Here is a 26,458-nt window from a genome sequence, read left to right on the forward strand (position 1 = left end):
GTGTCCGTTTTGTGACAAATCTGAAACAAAAGTTTAGCAATTCTGGGCCCTAAGATACAGCAAAGTTAAGTTATGGCACTGGCTTGTGTGCAGCACAGTCTCCTTCAGCAAGAGTGCCTTCAAAAGGCCGTTGACATCCACAGGTAGGTTGGGTATTATCATCAGGCCCTGTAGTTCTGAATATGCTTTCTTTGATGTGTTATGCCTACTGGTCGTATTCAACAATTAATGTGTAGGTCACATTTATTCAGGGGCTATTGTATAATTTTGGTGTTTCTGGCTTAAGACTGGAGGACTTTGCCATTGCTTATACATCTTTCAGGTTTCTACATATACCCATTGACTTGCCTTGTAATGGGGATGTGTTGGTTGTGTTTCTTAGTAATCAATGCTGTGGAGTACACGGATTGCCCATTATATGATATTTCAGGGCTGTATTGATATTATACATTACAGTTATTTTTACTGTACCAATGGACTCCGGGAACATTCAGTCAATTAAAAAAAATAGTTTCTGCCCCAAGCATATTACCTTAGACATTGTTTCAACATTTCACCAGCTGTGATTGGCTGTGCCATCTGTTTTTGAATAAGAACTGAACAGTCAAGATTGGTTGTTCCCCATCTCATGAGACATTGGTGGTCAGAGTATGGAGTCTGCAAGTAAGATCATAGAGCAAGGTTATGATCCATAGTGCAGAACATGTCAGAGTGAGCCTAAAACCTTATTACAGTCATCGCCACACTGAAAATATCTGTATATTGATAGGCCCCACCAGAGGGGAAACCATAGCACCCACTGTCCTCATCCTTGCCCCGGGATGCAGATCCCAGAGAAAGACTGAGATATGTGGGTTTACATGTGATAAACAGACCAAATAACTGATCACCATTAATGTACCTTTTATTACACGCCAGTTTGTGTGCTTACATTACCAATTAAAGTTTTTAAAAGCTATTAGAGCTGGTAAGCAAATGTATACAAAAAGAAATCAGGATCTGACATACACCATGCTCATAAGAATGCCAAAGCCAAAAGAAGGCTAGAACCTTATCAAAGTGTCCCCGACTTACAGCCTGTGAAACATGAGCATGACCTTCAGCATAGAACATGCCCCCATTCCAGTAATACTGCTATCACGGTTTCAATGAAAGGAGAAACATTCTGTAATCCAGGGTCTTCAAAATATCAATTTCAATGTAATTGGGTTGCTAGTTCATCGACTGTAAATAGTCACATCTATGCTCAATTCCTACCTACACCATTTGCCAGAAGGTGTGAACCATGGCCAGTTACTATAAGCCCCCATCACCTCTATTGCCTTTTCTAAATAGACTTTGGGAAGTTCCTAAAAGCCCCCATTACCTCTATTGTCTTTTCTAAATAGACTTTGGGGAGTTCCTAAAAGTAGTTTGTATTCTGGTATTAAGTGCTAACTGAAAACCTGAAAATGGTCACTTAAGCAGTGCATTTCTAATGATAGCATAACATGAATCTCTTGAGGTTGAGAAAATGTGTCTCTTAATTATGAGGGTGTCACTTCAAAGCTCATACTGTAATATTTGAAATTTGGTGGCAGTGGTTTGTCTGTTATAAGGAATATCTCTTGATGCACCATGTCAAACAGAGGCTTCTGCTAGGGCGTTTGGTTAGAGTGAAGTACCACAAAATCAGATTTGCCTCTGAGGATTAGAGTCCACCCCAAGGCCCTGAAACCTGCGTGCACCACTCGGCGATTTGACAATCTGTTGCCATATGTACCATAAAATTCTCATCAAATGAGATTCCTCTATCTACTCGCAAGTCCTTATCAGTATATCGTGTGATCGTCTAATGGTACCCGTTTAGAGTCAAGTTCATTTGGTCACTGTCTCTCAATGAGTCGAGGCAATCACTGTAGATCTGGCTTAGAGCTAAGCTCAAGATTTCTTTCTTTTCCTTGTAAAAACGCAACTCTCGCCCAGCCTTCCGAGCTTCCTCCATCTCTCTCAGCGCAACTTGCAGCTCTTGAGAAATAATCCCTGGAGTTTCGCGCTCCTTCATAATCCAGTCGAGTGCCATATGACTTCTCATCCTTTCATCTAGGGAGTATTCTGAATAATAGGCGATAACTTCCTATTGACAAAAAAACAAAAAAACAGAGTTATTAAAAACAAATACACATACTCTGCTTTCATAAATAAGTCTTCTTCCCCATCAGTGAGAGAATGCTCATTTTGAAATCATCCATATATCACAATTTAAGAAGTGGCTTTTGATCTCATGAAGTGTTTTGTAAACTTATTTAATAATGCACTGTAGCGTTTTATAAGAACATTTATTACCACAATGTAGAAATTTATATGATGAACATTGTATGCTCCTTCCTGACAGGGCTGCTAGTGTTCCTGGAATTCCTGGGATATTATCGAAGTCCTTATTATTGAAAGTCTTGAGTCCTTCATATTGTGCCTCATGTACAGCTCATTCCACCTGTAGCAGCGATCCCTCTGACCCTAAAACTCAGAAATCCGTCCATCACTGACCACTGGGGACAGCAGGGGTAGGAGGAGGCATCATAGCTCGATGGGCTCTTTTGATAAGGACAGGTTAAACCTTTTTTTTGGTTTTGAGAGTCCATTGTTCCACAAAAAATTCATTGGGGCCACGAGGGGTAGGAGGGTGCATCATAGCTTGTGGGTGGAGTCTGCAGCGGCAGCTTCTCCACAATGGCAGAGGAGTATCGCCTCACGGGTTCAGAGCCAGCAGCTGAAAAACAAAACCATACTTTATTATCATTTTATTTTTCAGCTGCGGCTGAGCCAGCGTGTGAAGGGAGGGGCAGGGCTGGGCCATCGGCGGGGGGGAGGAGTAGTGGCGTATGCCACTTTGGCCGGCCGTCTCAGGCCAGCCAAAATGACATGCACACTTATGTTTCTCCAATCCAGATGTATTGCACAGCTGGGTTGGAGAAATAGCACATACTTCCTGTGTCTGAGCGAGCGTTAATCCATCCCTCTCAAGCCAATACACAGGCTGCTCTGCTCTCATGCTTGAGAGCAGCTTGGAGATTCGTTGGGGAGTCCATGATGTTGTCCCAGGGACTGCTGGGACCAGGAACTGGGAGCAGAGGTGCGCGAGGCAGCCAGAAGCACCAGGTAAGTTTTTAATATTTTCTCATTATTAAAGCCCCCGCTGTGTGCTCCCTGCACCCACTCCACCTGCTCCACCACTCTTTACCTGTGTCAACAGCCACTGGGAGTCTGCTGTTTCTTCTGTCACCTTTATCCTTTCTGCTCCTTGCCTCAGATCCATTGAAATCAGACTGATTTCAACTGTCACTGAGATGATTTAAGGTTCCAAAGTAGCTCTTGATGTTTATGATAGCTTTCAGGATGTCAGTCATCATGGGGAGGTCAGGGTCAAACTTTGCATCAAACAATTACACTGAGAAGGAAGACTTTTGATTTTTTCATATAAGAGGGAAAGGTTCATGTGACCACAGCTAGTCAATCCCTAGATTTCCTTGGTATCTTGCTCTACAAGACCCTTCCTCTTCCTTCAAACCGATGGCCATGAACTTAATTTTAAACTTAGGAAAAAAGCCTCCCCAGTTTGTCATCAGATGTTTGCCCAGACCAAAGACCTCTTTTGAATCTCCTGAAGCAACAAAGCTTTTGAAGACATTCTATCTTCGGGGTAAAGTAATTAATCCCTTTAAGCATGGTTCTAAAGCTCACTTCTGGCAAAAAATACTGATACCAGTAAGATACCCTTTAACATCCTGAAATGGTAATAATTCAAATTCCTCAGAAAGAACTATGACCACTATTTTAGGTTTTAGACTCGCCTGAGAGACTGTTCAGTTGAAAACATCATAAAGAACGAATTATCATGGGTTCTCCCATCACATAATTTTTTTGTGACTCAGCCTTTTGTCAGCCTGCGAAGAAATAGATCTTGACATTCTGCTCTTATGTTAGAATAGAAAGTAATGGTACAAATGGCCCTAAAATCGGTAATTCTGACATACGCACAGCCAATAAATAAAACATGGGTGACCAAATACCACAAGGGTACCAAGTGGTGAACTTTAAGTAAACTCCCTGTCACTTCTCTGACATATAGCAACACTTCTTAGGCAAATTATCACACTTTGTTGGGACAATGATAGAACGTTAGTGCAATGCAACCCACTCTCACAGGAAATACAAATAATCTGTGGGCACTTGAAAAACCTTCTCCATTTGATTGCCTTTTCTGATTATATCTTTATGATATGATTCAATGTGGGTGGTGGAATGCACACCTTTCTTTTTGTTATGTGCTCAGTAATTTGCTTCTCTACTTAATTGTTCAATTTCTTCATCACAGTAGTGGCGTGCAAACTTGATAGCGCTTCACCCAGTGCGCTTGAAATACATCAAACAAAAGGAACCAGGTTAGATCCCTGTACAAGATGCATAGCCGTGGATGCAGCAAATGAATCAATGTCTCAATTGTAATCCTCTTTTACTCTTTTTCATTGTTACTCAATAAGTTTCTCAAACATTTTCCTCTCTATTTTCAATTCATTTTATACATTTAACTTCCCACAAGTAATGTCTTTTTCAAGCACAGAGGAGTAAAACGTTTCCACCAGTCACGATAATTTATTTAAAAATCCAATGCATTTCGGGAATGTTCCCTTCATCAGGGATATCTAAAATACAAATGTTCAAAAAAGACAATCAGTGTTATCATCATATTCCACACCCAATTACCAAACATGAACTCTACCTTATGTGTACCCCATTAAATCTCAGATAGCATCATGCATATATGCCTTGCCCTTACCAAAATTGTCTGCAGTGCTAAATATATACACATTCTGGTACCTAACGATATCCTGTTCCACCTCTGCATGTCTTGCTGTAACATTATGACTGCAATGGTCAACGCCCTTTGCCACATTTAACCTTGTGAGCTTTTTATTTCACGAGCAGTACTTTCCTAAACCTTAGACATAGAAACGCTTACCGTAACTGTTTATTCTTTGTTAGATTCAAGATTTACTTATGGAGTAACAATGAAAAAGAGTAAAGAGGATTACAATTGAGACTTTGATTCATTTGATGCATCCACGGCTGTGCATCTTGTACAGGGATCTAACCCGGTTCCTTTTGTTTGATATATCTCTATGATGACATCTGTTGGATATCAATGTACTGCAGCATCTCATCTCAGGATAATCTTTGTGAGGACATCTTGGTTGTCAGTGGAAATCGGCATGCAATCTCTGTGAAGAGGCATCATTCCTCAGAGTGGAGCTGCAGCCTTTTTATTTGTATGAAATCCAGATGAGGGTATGTGATGTCTTCTGGTGGAACTGTGGATTACTTCACTTTGATGACATCTGCTGGGTGTGACTGAAGTTAGAACATGACTTTATATGTACTGTCTGTCAGCATGTCTATTTGCACTCTGTGTAGCAGAAGCTTTATTTTCTTAGGATAACTGCTGACTGTCAGTGGAACTGCAAACTGCACCCTTTGTTCTCTATGGATTATCTGTTATGACACCAGTCAGTGGATTTTCAGGTTTGGCTCCCCAGTGAATCTTTGTGTGAGCCTCTGTTGGCTCCTATGGATAAGGACACCCAAAACCTTGCTTTCACCAGATTGTTCAATGCAATTGCACCCTTGCATAAATAAATGGATTTGTAAAGCATGCACTTACCAAAGAAAAAGGTGCCCTTGTGCTAGCAGAAGAAGCTTAAAGAAGGTAAAGAAAGAAGCTAGGCTACAAATCAGGTTTCATTCTTTACAAAACGTTGTGTAGCAATTGAAGGACTGAAGAAGTTTTATAAAAGAAGAAACAAGTGAGAGCTTTGTAACACAGAGCACCTCGAAAGTGGAGCACATATGGACTTGAATCTAATGAATATTAGGTGGTCATACATCCCACAGCAGGGATTCAGCCCGAGGCCGAGCCTCTCTTCAGAATTTTCATTATGTTGGATGCTGGCCATCTCATAAGACCGCGGGTTGAAATAAAGGGCGTTTCAATAGTTCAGGTGTGTGATAAGTGCCCGGACTAGCTTTATGTGAGTGCCCAGGTTATATGGGAAAGATTTACTTATTGACGGAACATCAAAAAGCAGGTTGATGATAATTTATCAGTTTGAGTTACAAAGGAGAGTTAAGTGTTGACCATTGTTAGGAATTTAGAATATCAGTTAAGGTGGGTAAATACAAATACATTTAATACAAACAACTTAAGATCGGTAAGAACCTTTTATTGCTAGCAGTATAAGAATATGGCAGCGAACAAGTGAGAACTATTTAAAAGCAAAATGCAACCAGTATACAGCTGGGAATAAGGCATAAGAGGAGGAATCAGTCATACAGGTAGCCTGATGGGCACCGACTATTTGTGTGTTCTTGAGCCATTAAGCACAGAGCCGCCTGGCTTTAAAAGTGATGCTGCGTGTCTAATCTTCTTGCATGGAGCCTCACCAGTCGGCACAAGGAGCGACCTTTTAGAAACACTGTGCCCTGTACTCAAATAGCCACCCTAAATGAGGGGCATTTGTAATAGGCAAAGGTCATCATTTTTCACCATGCCCAATGTCTATCACCACTTCCTGCAGTACCTCTTGAACCCAGTAGCATTTCTTGCAGTACCCCTTCCAAATGGTGCAGGGCCAAGAGCAGGAACATTGCTAACCCACCTGGGCAAGGTTCTGCAGGTACTAGGCGTAGGACCATGCCTTGTGCTCAATACGTGTGTCCTAAGTACCCCTGGGCATGACCTATACACTACTCAGTAGAGTCTGGATGCAGGACATAGCCTTCATCCAGGTCTTGCATCCAGCACTCTGTTGTGCAGTTTTATGCATCTTCATCAATTTAGGTCAATGTTAAATGTGATCCAAACAAATGTAACTCCTGTCTGGTACAGGAAACAGATCATATAACTCAACTATATGCTCTGCACACAGTGCTGTCATTCAAAATAACGAGGCTATGTTAATGTAATCTCATCATAGGTGTGATAAACTCCAAAAATGTGCATATTGTTTTGTTGAACTAAAGTTAGATACAAAGCTCCAGTGGCTATATATATATATATATTGGTTTATTCAGAGGAAATTACATTTTTCAACACTAAATCATTGCTGTAGCTCTCCACTACCCGCCACACATTGGTCCCATGTTTCATTTTATCAAATTCTGTGGGTCCTGATGGGCAATCAAATTTCCAACTAACAACTATCTATACTTTTGTATTCTACCTCTTTCCAAAAACGTTTGCACTGATTGTACAATGAATCAACTAAGTCAGTCAGTACTGGCAATAACCTGAGTCTTCATGTCAAATGTTGATCCATACAAGGAGTCTTGCTTAATTTGGGAAATATTACTATGAAGTTTTGAAAGGAATTGAATTTGTTTTGACCCCCTCTGAACATCCTATGTACTTTACTTACCCAGTTAAAATTGTTCTAGGCGTATACAAAAGAGCACATCCTCCCTCCTGCGCGTACGTATGTGTATATTTTCTCTGAAGCCATTTTAAATGACCTTTTAAAATTCAGATTCAAGACCACAAAGAAAATGTCTCCCAGCAATTTGTCAATTATGGAAAAACAGGCATTACGGAACTTAATGCAGTATCAATCCAGCATTATAAAACCCTCAGACAAAGGGGGGAACGTGGTATTACAAACTAGGGATCAGTAGTGCAAAGAGGCATTACGTCAATTAACAGATACAAACCGCTACCAAAAGACAACGGGTAACGTGTATCAAAGTAGTATTAAAGCATATGACGACTTAATCAGTAAATGTTACGACAAGAAGATGTAGGGACCGGAAGAACATTTGTTTCGGCGCAGTTCAAATCCTGTAATCCCTACTTTTTACCACATTCCCAAAATGCATTAGGACAATTTACATCCGCCTGGTGGACCCATTGTTCCGTCTCTAAATGGACTGACTGAACATTTATAACTATAACTATAATTATAACTATGTTTATTGATCACTATTTATTTCCAATTGTGGCTCAGTTACATTCGTATGTGAAGGATATGAAAGATTTTTTGAACAAGATCATGCATGTGGAATGGGATCCCACGTACCAATTAATAGTCTTAGACATCACCAGTCTTTATACCTGCATACGCCATGAGGATGGAGTGAAAGCAGCAACGTTCTATCTAGAAAAACGTCAACTGCGGTATTCAGAACATAACAAAATGTTAATAGAATTTATGGAATTCTGTTTGAGAAATAAAAAATTTCTGTTTGAAGAACAACATTACAAACAGTTGACTGGCACGGCGATGGGCACCTGCTTTGCCCCAGCTACGCAAACTTGTTCGTTGGCTGGTGGGAGGAGCAGGTGCCCAAAGCCTACCAAGGCGAAACCGCAAGTGGCCGGTTGATAGAGTGGCTCCTAGATATATCGATCTCGTTAACCACAATAAAGTAAATCTGAGATTTTCAGGTACAGTAAGTCCAGTGGCAGTGGACTACCTGGACCTGAAAATATATGTGGAAGAAGGGAAAATCCAGACAGCTCTATACCGCAAATCCACCGGGGGCAATTCAATACTATTTGCCACTAGTAGTCACCCCCCTAAACTGGTCCAAAGTATACCTCATGGCGAACTACTTAGGCTGAAGAGAAACAGCACTAAGGAAGGAGATTTCGAAGCGGCTGCTTCGGAAAGTATACCCAGGTTTACTGTGTGGGGATACAATCCCACAGCACTCAATGCCACATTACAGAAAGTGAGAGGCATCCAGAGGGGCCAATTACTAATCAGTAAAGAGAAAACCGCTGGAGACAAGGGTAAATTCCGGATGGAAACTCCCTACTCTTCGGAAGCCAATCATTTGAAGAACATGCTAAAAAAGAATTGGCATATTCTAAAAACAGATAGCACCATATGTGATGATATTTCCCCTTTCCCATCAGTGACTTTTAAGAAAGCTAGGTCACTTCATGACATACTAGTAAGAAGTCACTTAGAGAAAGTACCACAAAGAGTGAGCACTATAAAACAAATGATGGGCTTCTATCCTTGCAGAAAAAATGCAAAGCGTGTGCCAACAGTAGGAGAGTCCTATCATACACAATTCCAGACATAGAGAAACTGAAGAAAATCACCAAATGTATCACATGTAGGACGCTCTATGCGGTTTACTGCCTGCTATGCGCGTGTTGGCATAGCAGGCAGTAAACCGTATAGGCAGTACGGTTCACCAATTAAAAATCAGAATATTGGAGCCCTTAAGGGCCATTGATAAAATTGATCAAGCTTACCCTGTGGCACGGCACTTTGCAGAGAAACATCACAGTGACCGGAATCAGCTACAGTTTAAATACAAAAAACTATTTCATATTGTCTAATATTTCTAAAATACATGTCATCAATGCAATGTTTATGACTGTATAAATACAGGAAATCTAATAACACGCATGTATCCTTTGTTATTCATGTAGAAAAAATCCCATATCTGTCGAGTTCATGTGCAAAATATAGCAAACATTTCTAAGTTAATGTGCAAAAAACTGTGCAAAAATCTGTGCAAATAGCTTCTAAGCTATATATATATATATATGCAAAGTTTTCCACCGCCATCGTGCCACACACCTTGGGTTCTTCCTGGACGCGGTGGTGAGCCGCGTTGTAGAACCACAGCACAGTCAGCAATAAATCAGTTTTCAGCCGACAACAAGCAGGAGCACACTCGCAAGTGGCTCCGTGAAAAAATATATTTATTTCATTTCTAGATCCCCCCCCCTCAGCGTTGATAGATGCATTTCGACGCTCTGGCTTTGTCAATGTCAATAGCTTCAATAAAGTACCACCATTTTAAGGGAAAAAAGTGCAATTGAAAAGAAAATAGTGAACATAGAAGAAGGCAAAATAGATGCTCTATGCTGTGTTTTCATGTCGGCCATCTTAACATGCAATGCAGTGTAATTAAAAAGAATGCGTCCACGGTGTTATCTTATTCGTTATATCTCAAACAAAACATATAATGTCCCAAATTCAACATTAAAGCAATATATACATCAAAATGTTTTTTTTAAATAGAAAGACAAAAAGAAGAGAAGCGCCAATTTTTTACTCTTTCCAATAGTCTTACATTTTACCCCAGTGTCTATATTGTATAAAGACAACAGTATTTGTGTGTGCAAATATTTTTCTGCTTATTTATACAAAATGTATATTTTTGCACCACAGTTTGTGATGAAATGGGACTTATAATAAAAAGCCATTGAGCCCTGAATGCGCTTAGTTGAATATGGAACGGAGGAGGCAAAGTTCATCTTCATATACATTGCCAGAATGGAGCACACAAAGGTTTTTTTTATCTAAATTCCTGTCTTTTAAATTTTATCTACCAAGTGAAGGAGTGTTACCCCTAAATACACCCCTTAGGAAAACACACACAAAAAAATATATCAATAAGACTTATAAAATAAGCAATTAAATGTCACTAAATTCATATATACAGAGTGTAGATACTTTGGATAACAAACAGATATCATCCATTGTTTTGCCTCAATGGTTTAGACAGGGTATACTCCAAGGCTTCTCCAATCAGAAAAGTATATCATTACATAGACCTATTAAAAAGGAGGAGAAAACTATAAGAATACCCTGTGGTTCACAATGGTGTAAATATATGCAACCACGAACTTCAGTGCTTGAAATTTATTCCAAATGGGACCATAGCTCTTCATCATTATTCAGGCCCTAAGGGGACATAGTGCCCATTTGAATGCTGTATCTGGATTCTAGTCCACATAATCTCCTAACCCTGTCCCCCCTCTCTCATTTTGGGATATTTGGTCCAAGCAGTAAAAGGTTAGAAGAACACGGGTACTTGAGTGACATTCCTCAAAGTAGCGTGCCACTGGATACGTTTTATCTTTTTGGGTTATAGCCCGCATGTGTTCTAGCATTCGCTTCTTAGTTGCATTTATAGTGCTACCAATGTATTTTTTCATGCAAGGACAAACTAAGCAGTACACAGTAAATTCTGAGTTGCAATTCAGCAGTTTATTTATGCTTCTCATAGTCTTAGCACTCTTGCCGTGTATCTCATATGAGGTCTTTTTGCAACTGTACTTGTACGCCTTGCATTTCTTGCAGGGAAAGAACCCATTTATTGGTGCTTTGGGTTTAGCTGTGGATTCATAGTGGCTAGAAACCAATAAATCCCTGATGGATTTAGACCTTCTATATGTTATTAGTGGCTGTGTTGTAACAAGATTTTTGAGGATGCTATCAATTTTAAGAATATGCCAGTTCTTGCGAAACATTTGTACTATTTTAGCAGACTGTGTGTTGAAGCGTGTGATCATATGTGTAGGTTCTGATTGGTTCGTGACACTGCCCTTTATACTTGTTGTAACAGCCAAAAGTTCCCTTTTGGTCATTTTTTCAACTTTCTTAATTGCAGTATCTAGAGAGCTATCAGAATTGCCTCTTGCCTTTAAGCGTATGCATGCCTCCATTTGTGCTGTATTGTAGTCTTCTTCTGATGAGCAGTTTCGATTTATGTGCAAAAGTTCCCCATAGGGAATGTTATAGATCATACTTTTAGAGTGGAAGCTTTTGGCATGAAGCAAAGCATTCCCAGCAATTGGCTTTCTATAAAGTCGTGTCAAGATCCCCGAGTCCTTAATGTAAACCTCTAGATCTAAATAAATAATATATATATTTATTTATTTTTTCCATTGCAAAAAATCAAAAGGCTAAGTGACGTTATAGTTAGGAATTGTTATTATATTTTACTTTACATAAAATAAAACCTTAGAAATTTACTTTAAAAAACAAAGGTAAAAGTGAAGTTTGAGATGTCATAAGTCATGCCATAAATGAGGTCATAGAACATATCATGAGTGATGTAATGTGTGAGGTCATAAGCAGGGCATGGCAGTGGAGCAATTTATAATTAGCCCTGCTATCTATAACTGACATATTCAGCTAACTTTAACATCACTTTAACCTTTTTTTCCAGTGAATTTCTAAGTTTCTTTTTTCCAAATATTTTTTTTTACAGGAAATATCCGCAGAGTCTGACTCCCAGGCTAGGCAAATTGGTCCAAGAGAAAAAACTCCTTTGGCCAAATTGAACACACAATTGTTTTTAATTGGGCTCAATGGAGTCTCCTGAGGGGCCCACGCACACAACTGTCGAGATATACAATTGTATTTTACCTTAATTTCACAAATACCTCTAAATGGATTTACAGCAAATCATGAAAAGCACAATCTGCGGACCAAGAGCTAGCATCTTGCCAAATTAGGTGTAATTCGGTTTAGCAGATTTTGCAGTGGTGCTTCTTTTCCGAATTCTTCGGAAAATGTATGTGGATTTTGGGTTCTGGGTCCTCCCTTTTGTCTCAGCCCCTCACTTGACTGATCACCCCAAAATCTTCCATGCACAAGCTAAGCAAAAAAGAGCCCTTTTTGGGAAGTTTTGTGGAGATGTGATATAATTTTAGATGTTGCAGTGATGTTATCAATGATGTCATAGAAGATGTCATGAGTGATATAATACATGTGGTAATTAGTAGGGTATGGCAAGAGTTATAGTTAACTTACAGCACCAGTTATAGTTACTTGAGATAACTATAAAACTATAACTGGCGAATGTTAGTGTTTTTTCATTTATGTTTTAACTGACATTTTCAGCCAACTAGAACATTCCTTTAGCTTTTTATTTTCAAGGACTATCTTATTTTCTTTTTTAATGCAAAGTAAGATATTATTATACCTAACTATAACTTCACTTTAAACTTTGGCTTTTTTTCAATGAATTACTAGGGCTTGTTGAACGTAAAACTATTTTGTATTACCATATGTAAACCCAACACCCCCCCCCAATCGCACGAAGTTGGCCACAGGACCTGCGACCCAGCCCTGCATCAAACTCCATGTTGACAGACACTGAGCACAGCCTTCGGCCATGCAGAGCACAGGGTTGACACAGGGCTTGGCCTACGGACAAAGCCCCCTTCCAGGCACCCAACCCCCACCCTCAGATCTTCGTAGGCACTCCCCCCCCAACCAACCGACCCCTTATTTAATATGCTGATATTTCTCCATAAATCACCAATAATTTTAATCAACATTACAAACAAATAAAGGTTTGCCAATATTGATTACTTAAACACCTTTTTAATAAATTTTTATTTAAAGACATGTCCATGACAATTTCTTGTAAAATAGTCAAATAATTTTTTTTCTTGGTGCTACATTCCAGGAAGTAGAGCAAAAGCTCCAGCTTGGGAAATGCTTCAGAAAAATATAGTAAGTTCTTCAGAAATCATGGTTTAAATTGCCAAGGTGACTTACTGTCTTGTGTTGCTGGGGGCTGCAAAACCCCCTGCAGTCCCCCACAGCACTAAAACAATTCTGAGTTGTCCCTTCTAGGGACATCACTCAAAATAAAAAAATATGTAAATAGCCCTTGCAGGGCATTATGGGGCACATCTTGAAGTAGCAGTGAAAAATAAAGAAGCAGCTTTCCCAGTGCCCAACCAGAGCACCCCAGGCAATTTTGTTGGGGCTGTAGGGGGAGCAAGAGGGCATGCGCACCCCTGCCGGATCCACATTTGGACCCCTTGCGGGTGCAGCAGAAGCCAGCATTTCTCTCCGCTTGTGGGAGCAGTTTTTACTTTGCGCTTTCTGGGCGGAAGCATTTAAAAGTGACATCACTTTACTTCTTCATACACATCTGTCTATAAAATAGTCCACTTAAGTGCCAATGCTGGCGGATCAATCTCTGATTTCATTACAGTTCTCATTTCATGGTTTGTTAGTTTATTTTTTTTTGATGGATCGTTTTTATTTTTACAAACTTATAAATGCCTCCTTTAGATGCTGGAATGTTCTAATTTTTATTTCTTTTAAATGTCTTTTGCCTATTTTGGGCCAAAAAGGGGCAGCACAGACCACAGACTAGCTTGTTGGTGTGAAAAAGGCCGCTTTATTGGAAACAGGTGCACCTTACATACAAGTTCCCTTGGCCTGTGCCGTACAAAACTAAACCTCACTAAATATTTTCTTCCTACTTTACCCCCCTCCCCTAAACATGTTCCCCCTGCAACAATTATAAACACAACTTGCAATTTCCTAACCTTTCTACAACTACCTAACTAGGTAAACTCCTTATGTTCTTTCATAACTGTAACAGTACCTAATTATACCACAACTGACCTAGGAAAAACGCCCCAAAGAAACAAGCGCACCACACCAGCACCTGTTCCAGCGACTACCCCAATACAAAATTCCTGCCCCCGATGCACCTGCTCCCAAAAAAAGTACCTAGCTGAAAAAGTAATGAGCTATCCAACAACAAACCCTGCAAAAACCAGCTGGAAGCTCGTTCCTTAGGGAGGGAGGGCGGGACAAAGCTACACTGCTCAGTGTCCTCCCTGACCGACTTGTGTCACAAACACCAAAATGGTGGCTTGTGACACATGATTGCCGGTTATAAAACCCCCAAGCCCAAAACTTGCCCAACCCAAGACCAACAGAGCCCAACCAGCCCAATGGGCTCTGGTTGCCAATCCCAAAACTAGCCCAACCCCAAGCCCAACAAGCCCAACACCAGCCCATTGAAGCCCAATCAGCCCAATGGTCTCTGGCTGCCCCCGGCCCAAAAACCCCTGAGGGGGGTTGCAGGCCTCCTGCTGGTCGGCTGCCCCCCCAAGCCCTACTGGGCCAAAAAGGGGGGCTGAACAGAGCACAGACTAGCTTGTTGGTGTGAACAAGGCCACTTTATTGGAAACAGGTGCACCTTGCATACAAATTCCCTTGGCATGTGCTGTATAAAACTAAACCTCCCAAAATACTGTCTTCCTACTTTACCCCCCACCCCTTCCCCTAAACATGTTCCCCCTGCAACAGTTGTAAACACAACTTGCAATTTCCTAACCTTTCTACAACTACCTAACTAGGTAAACTTCTTATGTTCTTTCATAACTGTAACAATACATCATTATACCACAACTGACCTAGGAAAAACGCCACTTGGAAAGTCGACCCCGGCGGCTTTCCGACCCCCAACTAAGACTCCTGACGCTTCGGGTATCTGGACACCCCTATCACCCTGTCCAAAGTCTCCTTCAACTGCACTATATACAATTCCATGCCATAGCGGGACAGATGCACCCCATCTTCCCTGAAGAAATACAGTGCCGCATAGTGCAGCTCCGGATGTTCCATCCTTCCAAACCCTTCTTTGTCGCAAAAAACTCTCATGACCCTTTTATTCTTCCTCCGTGCCCTATCTATGGCTGCCAGCCGTTCAGCCCTTCTCCAAAATCTCCTCGGTATAAACTCAGACCATATCACATGACAACCAGACCACTGCCGCTGAATCTCCAGCAAATCCTGCTTCATTTGTTTCAACAACGCCAAGCCTTTGCATTGCACCAGATCATTGTCCCCTAAACGATAACCAGAACATCCGGGCAAATTCTCCCCTTAACTACCTTACTCAGTGCTGGAATTAACTCATGCCACCTCATGCCCCCCCTTCCCTTGCCAATAACAACGAAAAACCCTAGAATCCAATTCCAGATTCAAATTCCTGGTCTTGTCCCATTCATATCGCTCCGCTTGTTTCACGAAAAAGTGTCCTAAGATGAGGATGGACAATATTTCTATGGTCACCGCACCTGAAAAGACACATATGTGAGACAAGCAATAACAAATCAAGCCTCCTCCTCCACGAAACCCTGCATCCTGATGTATGTCTTATAACAGTCAGATTTCCAGCGCCCCAGTCGCATTAAATCCTCCCTCCCCCACCCCTTCTTCATCGCATCTGTTGACGCGCGTATACGAAAGGAGTGCGTCCCAAACAGTTTGGGGTTCTCACCCACAGCGAGAAGGGCGTGCCGCAGAACCCAACCAAAGTAGTTGCGCCGCTGACACCCGGCTACCCTTAGCCCGTCAAAAAACCTCACCCACCTCATCACTCGCCCTGGACGCCAGCATCCCACCCCACACTGTGAGGCCCACCACCTGATCCACCACGGGTCCCATGACAACCCACTTCCCCACTCCTCGTTGATCAGTCTTCGAGCACCGCAAAAGAACCGCCACCTCCCTGGTCCACAACTCCACCTCCCCCCCACCATATCCTCTGTTTCACTCTTGTCCCCAGGAGCTCTGACACCCGAAAAGCCTCTAAATACATCCATGACATTAGCGTGGAAAACAGAATAGCTTCCTCTCTGTTGTGGCATATCTTCGGCATGAGCCTTATCAAGCCAATAAGAATCCCTGCCAGTACGGTGCAGCATTGCGAGGCATTGGCGCCTCGTTCCCGCGCCCATCCTTCCAATAAAAGTGCCCCCAGTTCACCCGCCAATGGCTCACAGCCCCTATCACATTTTTCTCATGAATGGTATGGCTGACAGCCTGCCTGCGATCGTCACCTTGGACATTCCTTTGTCCATCATTGCCAAAATTAAGTGCACCACCTGCTCACCCCACTGTCATGCCGCGTTGTCCTACTGTCCAAAAAGTCCCGCCAAACCTGCTTGTACGCCCTCCACGTGGAAATGGCCACTGACCCTCTTCCAGTTGAACAACCCTTTCTCTCCTACTGACCACATCCCTGTCGGCACCGGCTTCTTTAATTCGTCCGCCTCCGTGGCCAGCCCATGGAACCTCTGCCACTGTGAACGATACAAAGCATCCACAATGTCATTGTCCACCCCCGGTACATGCCGGGCTTGAAACAAAATGTCATGTTCCAAACATTGCAGCAAAAATACCCTGAACAACTTGAGCACCTGTGGGTCCCTGGCCGACTGCTTATTCACGACATGTACCATCGACATGTTATCCACGTTGAAAATCAACTTTTTGTGTGCCAGCTCCCCTGCCTACGCTGTCACCGCCACCACCAGGGGAAACAGTTCCAAAAATGCAATGCTACTTCCCCCGTTCTGCCACTGTGGGGGCCAAACCTCAGCGCACCACTTCCCTTGCCAATACAGTCCAAAAACACCCACCCCCGCCGCGTCCGAGGAGATGATCGCGTCCCATTCCCACTCCTCCGGGGGGGGCCATGGGAATACCATTAAATTGTTCCAAGAACACCTGCCACATGTGTAGGTCTTCCTTCCTACCCACCGACAGGCACAGATGATGGTGTCAAACTGGGCAGGGACACGCCCAGACATGCCCAGACATCTGCAAAAGGTTAGCCCCGCTCGCACCACCCGGCACGCAAAGTTCCTACCCTGTGCGCCACTCCTCTGGGTCCTGATCTGAACTGACGGACCTCTGCCCCTGTCCCCCGGTGGCCGCATCGACCCGTTGGAGTGGTGCTGGTGCGGACTTACTGCCCCGCCTCCTGTAGGACGCTACTGTCAGGTCCCTCGTGGGAGCGCGACCGCCCACACGAGGCAGAGCCGGACCATCCGCTCGGTGGATTGGAGCCGCATGCTGCTCTCCCAAGCACCTTGCCTTGCTGTCCTGCCAAAAGAAAGAAGTGGAGTCCAACATGCCGGGGTTCAACCTGTCACCTAAGCCGCCAAACCCACCAGCGTCCCCTCGGGAGCCACACCCAAACCCCCCCACCCCCACCACACCGCACGAATGGCCCACGCCACGACAGGGTAGACCACCAGGCCCCAGGCCCCACTCCCCTGCCATGAGCGCCCCACCCTCCTCCCCCCAACCGCCTGCACTTTCCAAGGAACAAAGACTCCAGCTCCCGGAAGACCACACCTCCCCCTGGCCCCCCCTGGCACCCCTGCATCTCCCTGACACCCGACGATCCTGCCAGCTCCCCCCAGGCCTCAGCAGCTGGCAACCGATTGCGCCGGTCCTCAGATGCCCTCCCGCACCGCTCCCCTGCGTCCAAAGCCGGCATGGGCCCCCAACATGGAAAATCCCTGCCCACCACCCCTGCTTCTCCCCCCACCCGTCGCCCAGCATCTCCCTAACCCAGATATTCTTGGGGAGCCCCCCACCCCTCTCCCACTTGGCCCCTCCCCCACACCCAGACTCGTTGGCCTGGCCTGTATCCCTACGCCCCTGGCATCCCCCCTCAGACCCTCTAATGCCCCATGTCCCCCCCTTTTCCCCTCCCCTGCCCCTTCCCCCTCCTCTGCGCTGTCAATAAGCAAGGGGGGAAACCCCCGCTGTTCCCCGGGGTGGGCCCATCCCCCCCACCGCTCAGCCCCTGTTCTGGGATCACTTTACCTCTCTTATTGCCCCGTATTCACTTGTGGGCGCCATCCCTACTCGCCTGCTTCACACCCACGTCCCCTGCCCCTCCCTGGGCCGTGCCGCCCCCACCCTTAACACCAAGGTAGGCAGCGAAGCAGCGTCCTGCTTTCCACCTCGCGGGCATTTGACAGACGCGGCCCGGTGCGCCTTGCGACCGTGCACACTGCCTCCGCTATCACCCACTTCTGCGCTCGCAGGCAATTACCAACGCTGCGACGCCACTTGCTCGGCGCCTAGCGGGCCTCACCTTCACGTCGGGACGCATCCTCTAAGAGGAGGATGGCCTCTAGGACACGCAGATCCTCCAAGCGCGCCAACCCCCCCACCAATGGGCCCGTGCAGAGACGCTGCTCAGATCTCCTTGCTGACAACGTGCACCTACCCTCGCAGCTGGTGACCAAAGGCTCCCGCTGCAACTATCACTGCGAAACGCACAACAAAACGCCACCACACCCACCACAAAGCTAAAGTCAACAAAGCTAAACTGCCCAGTGTCCTCCTTGACCGGCTGTTGGCTTGTGACACAAGATGGCCGGTTATAAAACCCCCAAGCCCAAAACTAGCCCAACTCATGACCAACAGAGCCCAACCAGCCCAATGGGCTCTGGTTGCCAAGCCCAAAACTAGCCCAACCCCAAGCTTAACACCAGCCCAATGGAGCCCAACTAGCCCAATGGGCTCTGGCTGCCCCCTGGCCCAAAAACCCCCAGGGGGGGCAGGCCTCCCGCTGGTCGGCAGCCCCCCCAAAGCCCTATTATGTTTGCAAAAGATTTTTCAAAAACTGTAGGGTTGTAATGCTAGATCTATTGGCTTTGCCAGTGCTCGTTTGCTGATAGAATTATTTCTAACCAGTTTGCCATGAATGTGATTCCTTTAAGATGTCTCAGTGCAGTTTACAGTAGGAATTCTCATGTGGCCAATACATTGCAACTGAAGGAAATGAAAACACATTAGTTCATACTTTGAAGAAGAATGAACTGGAATAAACCAGTCAAAAGATCCTGTTTGGATGAAGGGTTTACTCACTGAGAAAATGAACAATGGGAGTTCTGTATCTTGGGCTGAGATAATAATGCCACGAAGGGCTTTTTTAATTAGCTGTTGATGCCAAGAAATGCGAAAGCACTTAAAACACTTCAAAACATCTAAATATTTAATATGGGCTTTCCCGTGGCAAAACTACAAACAAATGAGTGCGTTTCCAGGTATTTTTAGAAACGGAGTTAATTAAGACAGACTCCGGGCTTTTAATACCACATGGCCTACACAAGTTATTTTCTTTCTTTGCGCACATGGTATTTATTCATGATGTTATCGCAGATTAAAGGCAAAAACAGACCCAGTGTCATATAATGGCCATACAATAAACAGCCATTATGTCAACATAAACAGAAAGCCATCAGTCCTGATTTTATGTCCATGGCCTGATCACCAGCATCCACGGTCCACAGATGCCCACAGCCCTGCAGTTCTAACTTCCTCTTGACGCGGGTGTGGCACAGTGTAACTAATGTCACAGAATGACAGACTCTCTGCTCACTCTGGTATTGGTTGCAAGCTTGCTGCTAATTCCATTTCAGGTGCAAACTCCCAATTCTGGAGGCATTTGATTATGCGCTATTTGCACATATGCTATTTGCCTGTGTTCACATTTTCCAGGCTATGCTAAATGCGGGCACGTTTTCGGCAAGTAAAACCTGGCAAGAATCTTTTAGCAAATTGCACGAAATTCCGATTTGTGCACCATGAGGCGTTCATGGGAGTCCAAGGCTGCCCGAATTGGAACACACGTGGGCAAAGAATGCAGCGGGGCAATTCAAACATGGGAAAATAGCACATGAGCAATTAGTGCATAAGGAAATCCGGCAGACTTGGGAGTTAGCCCTTGAAGAAGAATTGGCAGCAAGTTTGTAATCATGATCTAAATGGATTTTCTTTCTGTTCTTCTGATTACCGCTATATCAGAGATTCCAATTCAGGCTTTTGGCCCACGCAGGGGTGTAACACAGGCCCCTGCATCCCCCGTGGTGCGGGGGGCCCCAGCTGCAGAGGGCCCCCCTGAGCACAGTAGTCAGGTCTGAGCGCTTCGGATAAAATCCGGAGAGGGGGCCACTCCGTGTACATTGCAGGGGGGTCCCTTAAACTTTTGTTACGCCACTGGGGCACGCACACAAGGCTCTACATACCCAAGGGTCAGCCTACAATAATCACTGCCTGAACTTCTACCAACCATCGAGAAGACAGGTGCTTTGCCTCCCTTTCAATTGCTGATACTCCCTGCATCAACCAAAGCAGAAGTGGAGGACGCTCCTTACCTAACATTGCAACCAAGGCATGGAACAGCCTCCCCACACATCTTCGGACCATCCCATCACTTCAGGAATTCTGAATGGTTTCTCAAGACCTGCCTGTTCAAATAAGTCTCTGGGTCCTGCAAGTGCCTGGATACCCTATCGGGTGATTAGTTGTGCTTTTTAAATCTTGATTGATTTATTGATTAAACATGATCTGAATGGTCTACTGAAGGACATTCTAATCACTAGACGGACATCCTCCACAACTCCAAAGATAGGGTGATCACATGCCTCCATTTCCTAGGAAAAACAGTGATCCAGTTTAGCTCCAGTAACAGCAACACATTCTGGAAACTATAGGGTTGGCTTGCTTCACAGTAGTTGAAACAATTACACTACCACAAAACCGTGCAATGAAGTCACGCAGTCCTTGGTAAAACTAAATAATCTGGTTTCCTACAGAAATGTTATTTGCTACTGTGAGAAATGTTGTTGGTTGAGGGGGTTGTGAGCCCTCATTAAGCAACAGCTGCAATCCTAGTCAGGGTGAACCACAAATGTCACTAAATTAACCTGTGCTTACTCCTCTGGTAGCTTGGCCCAAAATCAGTCAGGCTTAACTTAGAACACAACCGGTAATAAAGTGAAAACCCAACAAAGGAAAACTCCTAAACCAAGTTAGAAAAAGAGATTATGGTTTAAAAAATACAATGAGGCCAAAATGACAAAGATCCAATCAGTAGAACTGGAGATATTGAATTTTAAATGTTTAGAGATTGATAACCGTAGCGCCAAACGACGCAAACCCCAACTGAGGGTATCTGGTTACGCTGGACTCGGCAAAAGTTCAGGCTGACCACGATGGAGTGCAGGCCAGACACAGGACAAAGATTGGTCCACTGATGATTGAACCTTATGTCCTTGGTGTGCAGTCTACGCAGCGTTGCTTTGCGATGTTTCTTTTGTCCTTGTCGGTTCCAATGAATCTGCGTGGCGAGGCTTAGAGTCACTCTGTATTGGTTTAATGAGCTGAGCAGCGAGGCTTTGCATCACTTTGCATTAGTTCTGATTAGAGTGGCAGCTGTGTGGTGAGGCCTTGCAGGCTTTGCATTTCTCAGTGTTGATTCTAAGGAGACTGGCAGCTGTGTGGTGAGGCGTTGCATGGCATCAGTTCCGATGAAGCTTACAGCTGACTGATGAAGCTTTGCAACACGCTGGGTTTGGTTAAACATTTAATTAATTGAGGACCTGGGGAGGCACCTTCAAGGGGTCAGGAACGCACTCCAGAAGAGGCCAACAGGGCTCAGACAGGTCTAGCTGCAGGTCCAGTGCAGCAGGTCAGCTGAGGAGTTGAAGGGAGGCCTCAGGATCTCTGCAGCTTAGAATAGGACGTCAGTCAGATGACCCTTGAAGTCACTGTGCCTGGAATGCAGGGAGCAGGTCCAGTCTTCCTTCACAGACAGCATGGTATGCCTCAAGCAACTGGGAACTCCTGTGGCAGCAGGGTAGTCCTTCTTCTGTAGTATCCACCGGTCAAGGAGTGCACTGAAGCGTTGGTCTGAGGGTCTAGTATTAATACAGGGTGCCAGCTTTGAAGTGGGAGAAACATCTATTGCTGGAATTTACTTCCTTCCCCAGCCCTGGTCCAAGGGTTGTTTTTGATTAAAAAAACTAGTGTGAAGTTCTTTATGTATATGCTGAGGCAGCTTTTTTGAAGTGCATGTGTGGTAGGTGACAGCTCTGCCCCTCCCATCTAGCCAGGTTGGCCAATTCTGCCAACACCCAGTCTTTGTGATACTGTCTCGGAGGAACACACAAAGGCCAACTGCCAACTAGAAAATGCCAACTTTCTAAAAGTGGAATTTTCAGAATTGTGTCTTAAAATCTGGCTTTATCATTCTTTTTTTTTTTCCTTTTTAGAGTTTTATATAGCGCGAACTAGACCCAAACCGAATCAGGTATCAGAGCGCTTTACAGAGCACCAGTTACGTTACAGGAGGACACACATTCATTTTTTGTTAGGCACGAGGAGATTAAGTGATTTGCCCAGAATCACAGGATGTTTTTGTTTAGCGTCCTTACCGAGACTCGAACCCAGGTCCCCAGGTCCGAGGTCGAACGCCCAGCCGTTACAATTCACTAGAGACCAAATCCGACATTCCAACCTTCTCCCAATCAAATATTATCACTTATTAAATGTAATAAGGTAACCCAATGTTATCTAATGGGAGAGGTAGGCCTTGTAGTAATGAAAAACAAATGTTTGAGTATTTCACTACCAGGACACGAACACATTTAAAGTACATGTCCAACTTTTTACATACACTGCCCTCTGCTGTATAGGCTACTTAGGACCTACCCTAAGGGTAACATATATTTATTACAAAAAGAAGGTTTAGACCTGGCAAAAGGTTTATTTTGCTAGGTTGAAATTACAGTTTGAAACTACACACAGGCTGAGAATGCAGGCTGAGACACATTGAGTGGGTCCACTTGAGTGGGTGGCAGACCTGCTAGTAGCATTTATTTTACAGGCCCTGGGTACATATATTACCACTTTACTGGGGACCTACAAGTAAATTAAATGTGCCAATTGGATGTATGCCAATTTTACCATGTTGAAAGGAGAGAGCACGTGCACTTCAGTACCGCTTAGTAGTGGTAAAGTGCAGACAGTTCTAAAAGCCAATAAAAACGGGTTCAGACCACAGAATTTATGAATGCAAAACGTTTGGAGGTGACCCTGCAGAGAGGACCAAGTCCAAAATGTACCTTTTAGTTTGAAGATTGAGGAAGTAGAAAAGTATATAATAAATGAAAAAATTGACCTCTGGTAAAGGGTACACTACTTAACTCCTGTTTACATGGCTTAAATAAATGGGGAACTTAAATCTATATACAATTGGCAGGAGGCACAGGAAATAGCTCTTAGTTCTATTCATCTAGGTACTAGTCCTATTCAAGCAGTTCCTCTTCTAAGGGCACAAAGTATCACTTTGGTGCTTAGTACTTTTTGTTTAAGCCTATCAACAAATTTTTGAAACTGCTTGTGAGCCTGAACACATTGACCAGTGTCTCTTTAGCTGTAAAAATTAACACAGTTTCAGCATCATGAGCCTCAGGTGTTCTTGGATTGACTAGGACTAAGACGAGGGACACCAGCAGTGAGGGATTCATTAAAAGGTTCTTTACTCACAATTATCAGGGTCAGCATATTTTAAAACAGGGGTGTAGACTATAATCCAAATGATAAATATTTTCTAAGAGATCTAGCTGCCTACCCCATAAATCCCTAGGAAAAAAACATGATACAAATTAATACAAGCCCTGGCAACTTCTCATGAAGCTTTGCAGAAGTAACAAATGTATCAGTCACATCATTTACTAGCTGAAATAATAGGCTTTTCATTGATTCAAGAGATTTTCTAAAATGCAGACCAGGCCTGGGAAAAGGACGTCAGCGTGCTGTACACAGAGCACATACATGAAGATTAATAGAAACACAAATAAAAATGTAATTAAACACTAAAAATGAAATTGGGGCCCTCTTTAGAGTCTGGTGGATAGGGTATTCTGTCTCCAAGGAAATAGAGTAGCCTTCCCACCAAATTCTTGGTTTGTCTACCTCATTTAGAAATAGCTAGGCCTTAAGTTTTCCATCGACTGATTCTCCAATTGGCTCTGTTGATGGAAAACTTCCTCTGAGGGCGTGAAAGAGTTGGGACATTCAGAGGAAGAACATTACTGAAGCGGCCCTACGTAGTATGAATGGTGTATTGTCTTTTTTTCCTGTTGGGACAGAAAAAAATACAATAATGACCTCCCAAGCCAGGGAGAAAACTCTGAGGGTGTGGACCATTTGTTTTTTTGAAACAACCTCTGGAAAAAGTGGGTGTACTTCCATCAAAAATTACGGTGGCTGCCCACCATATGTTTTGTACACTGAGGGGAGCCACTTTGGCAATAGGTCCTTTCAATGTACAGAGATGACCACTGGGCCAGTGGTCATCTCTAAATTTGATGGGCAGCCTAATGTCATTGCACTGCATGAAAGGGAGACAGTACAACCGAGCCATACCCTTTAAGATGCGATGATGTTTTCCTTTATCCCTTTATTCCATTTTCCTTTTTGTGTGCTTCCGCGAAGTACAATACATGAAAGGAGAAGTGCTGTTCAGCGTGCAGATAGTGAGTGTGTGCTGGTAGAGTGAGTGATTAAAAAGAGCACACCCTGGTTAACCCCTTCGATGCTGATGACGAGCTCAGCTCGTCATCAGCCACGGGGGGCGTGTGCGGATGGCGAGCTGAGCCCGTCATCTAACGCGGCTTTTAGAAAAAAGCCGCGTAGCGTAAAAATAACCGCCGCAGCGATGCGGTTAAATACAGGAAATCCTCAGTGCTGAACAGGGCACACAGTTTGAGTCTGTGTACTGGGAGCATGTGTACATGTAAGGGTACAATGCATAGAGGTAACAGTGCTGGACCCAAAGTGTGCTGTGAAAGTACACAGAGGGAGTGTGCCTGCAATGCTACATTGTATGGAGGTCCCTAGATTCTAATTTGGGAAGCCCAGGCCTGTCTGGTGAAGATATGAGGACAAGAGGAATCCCCAAGACAGGCATGTGACTTGCTGCTAACGAAGCTGCGGTAACATAGATACATTTGAATAAATTCCTAAAAGGTCAGAAGGGAGAACTCTTGATTTTGACCTAATAGTTTGCACTCCCTGATGTGAGACCAGTGAATGGGGAATAATCCTTAACACATTACACAAAGGAAGGTGGTACAGGTATTCATCTTACAACTACCAGAGCATTGGTCTCAAGAGGAACTGTTTTATTGCATTTTAATGTTGCATCACTTTATAGGAGTAGAATTAGAAATAAAATACTACTTTTTCCTATAAAAGCAAGTATTTGGCTGGACAGTGACATATTGTTCATATAGCTTGCATTTTCAGTTATGAAGTTATGTTCACTGACTTGAATCTACACACACCCTACCCCCGAGGGAAGCCTTGACTGCGGGATCACAGCTACCACTGAGAGTTACGTGCAGAAGGGGTTCTTAACTGAGTTGAGCAGAATCCATAGTAGGTTGGGCCCCATCAGGACTAAAAGGCCTCAATCACCATGGTTGAGCCCAGTAGCTCCTGTGGGCCCGTGGCCCTCACCAAAGGATTTTAACAGCTCATTAATGTTCTGCTGCATTTATCGATATGTCCAAGCGCAAAATGCATCCTTGTGTCCATTTTGGGCGTGATGGTGCATTTTGCACGAAAAAATAGCACTAAATGCCAGGAGTAATTTGGGGGGAAATCTTACCCAAGAGGACATTTAGCGCGTTCTGTTGCATTCAGCACTATTTATTAGTATGTGATGCTCCCTTCTAACCATAGAGTCCCACTCTGGATATCTCTCAACATCGAAGAAATGCCTCAGCGTGCATGCAAGATCTTCGTGGGTGCTGCGGTCGGGTTCAAAAACATTAAAGCTTGCCATGGGGAATCTGATGGGGCACACCCTCTTCAGACCCATGCAGGGGACTTTATCCATTCCAAAATGATTAACTTACTTTTAGTCATTAATATGAACGTGCATTTGAGAATCCCTTCTGTCAGAAGTAATGCACAGTGTAACACAACGGGGCACAAGAATATTTGAAGACGGAGTGTGATGACTTTTCAATGCACCTCTATAAAGTGAGGTATGGGTAGCTCAAGTGGACTGGCAAACTGAGTCCAGCAGCAGATGGCCAGGAGATGTTTGCAGGCGAGTGAAACGTGTGTTGGAATTCCTTTATGTGACCTAATAACTGGTTTGTATTGGCATCAGTTTTTTTTTATATCGGGCCAAAGGCGGAGTCCGCCTCCTATATTGAAGCTATGTGGAGTGATTACAGGCATAGACATAC

General features: G+C 43.9%; 1 protein-coding gene across 1 annotated transcript in view; it reads right to left on the reverse strand.

Moving 5' to 3' along the window:
• Nucleotides 1–886: 886 nt before the first annotated feature.
• The window catches only part of LIX1 (limb and CNS expressed 1), a 738,396-nt gene continuing 712,824 nt past the window's right edge, over nt 887–26,458 (reverse strand). The window contains exon 6 of the mRNA XM_086960960.1: nt 887–2,116. Coding sequence (XP_086817086.1) covers nt 1,832–2,116 — 285 coding nt within the window. The 3' untranslated portion in view covers nt 887–1,831. The remainder of the gene's footprint in view (nt 2,117–26,458) is intronic.

The sequence above is a fragment of the Lissotriton vulgaris genome, chromosome 3_1, assembly GCF_964263255.1.
Source record: "Lissotriton vulgaris chromosome 3_1, aLisVul1.2, whole genome shotgun sequence".
In the NCBI taxonomy this organism is placed as follows: Eukaryota; Metazoa; Chordata; class Amphibia; order Caudata; family Salamandridae; genus Lissotriton; species Lissotriton vulgaris.